Here is a 5,648-nt window from a genome sequence, read left to right on the forward strand (position 1 = left end):
CTTTATTGTTCTGCTCTTTATTTAACACATTTTGCTTTTTATTGTTTTGCTCTTTATTTAACCAACACATTGCTCTTTTTTTAACACATGGGGTCATAACAATATTTTCAAATCCCCATGAAATTTTGAAAAAAAAATCCCCCCTAAATGTACGGGAAATTTAGGTAGTTATGTTCAAGTCATACAAAGTCAATTTTGAAAAAGAGAAGGAATTGCACTTTGCATACCCAAGCAAAAGTATGACCAATAACGCTTCTGGGAAAAACTGAATTATGAATCTATATAGTTGCTAAGTGATGCAAGCCAATTATGACGCATTAGCATTACCAGTCAGTTTGAAAACATGCCTCAATTTATAGAGCAGACGCAATTTACCTAGTATCCAAGAAAGTTCATTAAAACATCCGACCCTGCACTGGTTCGAACCCTCTTACTTGTTGCAGGTCTCCTTCACTACCTCTATATTCCAGATCCATGCTACCTTTAAGCTAAATTGCTATTTGTAATCTATTAGTCTTTTTTAATATCCCTAGCATTGGATGTACTTATTAGCCGTTGATTAATTTTATGTACATACTGCAAAAACAGTACAATTTGAAAATGAACAGTAATTTTTGCGACTTGTTAGAAAAAAAGGGTTCATGCTATCACACAAGCTTTGCTTGTGTAAATATAAACTGTTAAAGAAGTTGGAGAGATATCAATTATGTAAGTCGTCAAGTTGCATACCAAGTTGTCTTAATGTCATAATGAAAGGTTGACCAACAGTAGTTTAGCTTAACGCAACAATGCTACCCTTGTCAGAGATAATTTTTTTTTTGCATAGATGAACGCATTTAAGGTCGCATATAAAAATCAAAGAAAATTCGCAACATTCAGGCAATTTTTACTCAAGTTGCATTTGGTAAAAATCTAAACTTGGCTGGAGTTAAGAGCTTATAATTTGTATGTTGATGTTTTATTTCATTTAAATGACTAATGTACCTGTCGGGATGATATAGCCCTGCCAGTTTTTTGTTGCGTTGTGGCTGTCGTCTTCACTCCCAGTATCTCATAGTAGCTTCTCTTCTTCCACCGCTCGAACAGATTTTTCGCCCTCGTAAGACCATCTTTCAGTCTCCTGGATCCCTCGTTATTCTTGATTGCCGTCTCGTAATCCTACTCAAAATAACACACTACTTATGAAGGCCCATCTGAACAATCGCCCCCTGAATAGACCAAGTGAACAATCGCCCCCTGAATAGACAAAGTGAACAATCTGCCCTCAAATTAATTGACAAAATGAAGCCGTAAGGCCTGCAAGTGCTATGCTCAATTCTGAGGGGCTGAATTATTTTTCTTTAACCAAGCGAATTTTCTCCTCCCTTATTTGATTTTTAAATAGAAATTTACTTGTTCCTTGTTGAAAAGTTGTTCGGTCACCATGGTCTCAAATACCAATTGGTTTCTTTAAAAACTTTTAAGAGTCTATTTTTTCTGTACAAATTATCGTCTTCAGTTTCTTTAGATTTCAAACACGTACTTTAATAGCATTTTCAAACTCCTCTTCAACTATGTACGCTTCGGCTCTGTCAATTAGCACGTCTTCGTCATCCGGTGTGATTTTTAGAGCCTCACTGCAGAATTTAATCGCATCCTTTGAATCGTTGGTTCTTGACAGACATTTGCACATATCAGGCATTATTTTTAGTCTGAATGCCTTCACAGCGCGTTCTGTTTCCAAGGCTGACTTTAATTTCTGAATGCAGTCGGCAAATTTTTTTTCTTTGATGTGTAGCTGAGCTTCGTTCAGTAGTTTGGTTAATTTCTTTACCTAAATATGCCGTTCAATGTTTCAGATTGTTTAGCATAAAATGACAAATTTGTTCTGAGTAGAAACACAATTTTTTTTAAAAATTGTCATTGCTTAATTACTTTACAAACAGGTCAAGAGAAATCAGAAAAATCGATTAAAAAATACAGATTACGTTTTAAATTCAGAATGACTTTCGAGTTGTAGAGTATAAACACGAATCACTTCAAATTTTCTTGAAATTCTTTTTTTTCCAATGAAATTATTTTAACATTTGGCTAAATTTAAAAAATTGTATCAGTCATTAGATTTTGTCCCTTGTTCCCTACATTTTGAACAATAATCAGATTATTTATTTATAATTTTCGCAAAATATTTGCCAATTCACACGTCAGAAGACAATTAATCGAGGGTAAACATTTTGAAAGTTTTATTTTTGATTATAGTCTATAGTAATTTCACAGGTGTCATTCAATTGTATGTAAATCTACTGATTAACATTTCATCCTACGCTTCAAAATCTAGAGCACGGTAGAAATTTAATCTCACTTAAAATAGGCGTAAATATCCGGGTTTTGAGAAAAATTTCCTGTATGCCGCCGTGTTTTTTTTCCACAGAACACTTAAATTACAAATCTATTTGAACTGGTTTAAATTCGGTTCGCTTTTTATTCAAACTTGCAACTCAAAAAATCATTTCCAATTATATCTGAAGTGATCCATATGATTGTATCTGGAAATTTTTTCGTGTTATTTTTATACAAACTGTACGAATAAAAAAACTGATTTAAAACAATTTTAATCGATTTTTATCTGCTTTAGGCATAATTTTTCTTGTAATTTTTTACAGATTATATTCAGAATTTCTCAACTATCAACCGATAGAGAAAAATGGAAATTTAACTTTCAATCATCTTTTTCAATTGAATTTTAGTGATCATGATTGGCCTGAAAAACTACGAGTCTGAACAAGACGTAAACTTTCTGCACCAAAATGAATGGTTCTGATTTAAATAATTCAATTAAATGTCATTCGCTTAATAAAAATGAGCCTAGAACGTTGTTAGGTAAAACTTATTTGAAGGTTTTTCCAAATAATTTACTCTTTACCGCGGCAACCCGTAGATTTGCTTGACTCAAAAATTGATTCCCCTCAACTCAAAAAATTTTGATAAAAGTTTCTCCTCGAGTGACTCTTGCTCTCTGTAGCTCTGAAGGAGGTTTTTCTGAAATAGCAAATTCCGCTCAATTTTTGCCCAAAACAAAAAACGGCTAAGTTTTTCCCCGTATTTTATCAAAAATCTGTTTTAATTCATTCTAAATTGAATTATGTATCCAATGGTCTACCCTGAATGGGTTTTAATACAGTATTTTACTTGTTTGAAAATTGATTTAAATCTATCTAACAAGGATGGTTTTTACATTTCGGTAGTGTAAACAATGCCTAAAAGATCAAAAACAAGACTAGTTGTAGCGTAATTTGGTATGGGGTAGGATTGTTAAGGGTACACTTGGTTGCAAAATTTCCGAGAATGAAGAGTGCTGATTGAAATAAGGCAGATAGACTGGCTACTTTATTTTTGTCTGGAGGAACTATTTTTTTTCAAAAAGAATAAAACTTACTTTTTTATATTGTGCGAAGCACTGTTTGTGGTCCTGGTCTAACTTGAGGCATTCTCTTATTTTAGCTAAGCTAGATTCAGTATCTCCCATCTGATAATACAACAGACTCAGCTTCAGAAATCCGTGCTCGTTGTTGTTAATGAAGTTAGTCAGCTGCTGCAGATGTAAAAGTGCCTCGTGCAATTCGCCTTCCTTGATCAAGGCCTCAACACGCATAATTCTAAATTCAGAGTTCCACGGAGAAGCCACAATCAATGGGTCCAGTAATTTAAGTGCACCTGAATCACAATATCTCGAAATTTGCCATCAAAATTAAAATGTATAAATATAAAAAAACAATTAAACTTTATCAGAAAAATGGAGTAAGCTTTCGAAAAAAATGCTTTGGAAGTATGCAGTTATAATTATTACAAAAACTCGTATCTGTCATGCAATTTTTATAGAAACGACAACTATTGCTAAAAATTTTACCAAAAGTTAGAAATTGATATTGCCCAGTAAAACCCGAACTAACACTTGAACTAACAAACTTTTATACTTAACGCTTGCCTTGGTAATCTTCATCATGCTGAAAAAATTCTTCAGCTTCAATTGCCGAGGCCTTTAGTTTTTTCAATTTCCGAATCTTTGGCAAAATTTCTTCGTCACTTCCTGCTTTTCCACCGCCTTTTTGGATCTTTTTTAGTTCCTGAATAGCGTCATTAAAGCGTCCATATTTAGTCAATATATCCACACGCTGAGTTCTGTAACAAAATCTTTTTTTGGCTAAAAATGAAAATTCATTGCTAAACCAGCTATTTCTCGAAAATTATAACCGGTTTTCAAGGCAGTGATGAGATCTTTTTAGAAAACCAAACCACGAGCAGCTAAAAAAGAAAGACTAATTTAATAGTTTTTTCTTACAAAAATTATAAGTAAAAGTATAACTTCGTCAAAATTTTGTTGCCTGTCAGAGAAATTTTCTTTGGCATCATGAAAACACACTTAACTGGCCGCTTGGAAATCCTGTCTCCACTGAGTCAGAAGTGTCAGAACTTCATCCATGTCCTGCAGTGCTGACTCTGTCATCCCAAGAGCGAGGTAGGCAGTGGCCCGTCCATAATAGGCCATGACATCATCTGGGTCCTCCTCTATGGCCCAGTGATATTGCTTCAACGCTACCTCTATACACAAAGACGATCTGGTTGAACATAATCAAACTTTGATAGCAATTACATATCATGCTGCAAGATGATGATTCTCGTCTACTGAACTTCCTTATGAGGCCAATCTGTGTATTTATGAGTGTGAGCGGAATCCGCAATAGGGCGAAAACAGAATTTTTGGATTTCGCGATCAATTAGCTGAAACACTGTGTTATTCAAAATTGCTCCGAATCAGGCGAACTTGAGAAATTCGGAACAAAATTGCGGAATGCAGACCAGTTTGTGGAATCCACAAAAATTAATATATGAGTGATCCAAAACCATTGAAACTTTTGAAAAGACTGTCAATTCCAACTGAATCGACGTATGAATCGAATTTTTTACAGCATGACAGCTGAGATGTGGAACTTTGATAATTAATGAAGAGATGTTTTTTGAGCAACAAAAATGTTTCGAGTGGTTTTTTTTTCATATTTAATCGTGCTATTGTACAGATTTACAAAGAATATTGGATTAGTCAAAAACAAGCGACAATCACAAACGATAATTTTCATCAGAAATATGAGTTTCTGCTTCTTGATTTTATACTACTACTATAAACCTTTTAAGAACGGCGCTACCCAAACTTGCAGTCTGCGGTGCTCATTGGATTGGTTAGAGACAAAATGGTCTCAACTTGTTTTGCCTCTAAAACAAATCTTAAAGAGCAGTGTAGCGCAAAAGCAAACCGTTTGACACAGATTTTTTAGATTCACAATGCCCGAAACTTCAATTTACCCAATTTGCTGTAAAACAATATCACATTTAAAAGTACTCATCTTCAGCTCGAAAAAGGAAGTCAGTCTGATATAATCTCACAGAAATTTTTCTTAACTCACGACATGTCATCTAAATAGCGGCCAAATCAAATCAGCAGAAACTTACAAGGTTTTTCCCCAATGAAAAGGTGTGTCTAGCCCTATCTATATACTATGAAACTGTTCGAGTACCGTTTTCTTCTTAAGTGAAAATTAATAAAAGTTTTGAGTTTGTCTTTATCTATTTGTCTTTAGGTCTGAAACACAACAAGACTGCTCGTATGAGGGTGA

At 34.2% G+C, this 5,648-nt stretch overlaps 1 protein-coding gene across 1 annotated transcript; it reads right to left on the reverse strand.

Moving 5' to 3' along the window:
* Positions 1-1,015: 1,015 nt before the first annotated feature.
* On the reverse strand, positions 1,016-4,165 carry LOC134851573 (dnaJ homolog subfamily C member 3-like; the record flags this gene model as incomplete). The annotated part of the gene is given in 4 exon segments (XM_063867716.1): positions 1,016-1,158; positions 1,523-1,813; positions 3,416-3,693; positions 3,965-4,165. Coding segments are annotated over 3 exon segments (650 nt in total), but the record flags the coding sequence as incomplete, so codon positions are not given.
* Positions 4,166-5,648: the final 1,483 nt, after the last annotated feature.

Source organism: Symsagittifera roscoffensis, chromosome 7 (assembly GCF_963678635.1).
Source record: "Symsagittifera roscoffensis chromosome 7, txSymRosc1.1, whole genome shotgun sequence".
In the NCBI taxonomy this organism is placed as follows: Eukaryota; Metazoa; Xenacoelomorpha; order Acoela; family Convolutidae; genus Symsagittifera; species Symsagittifera roscoffensis.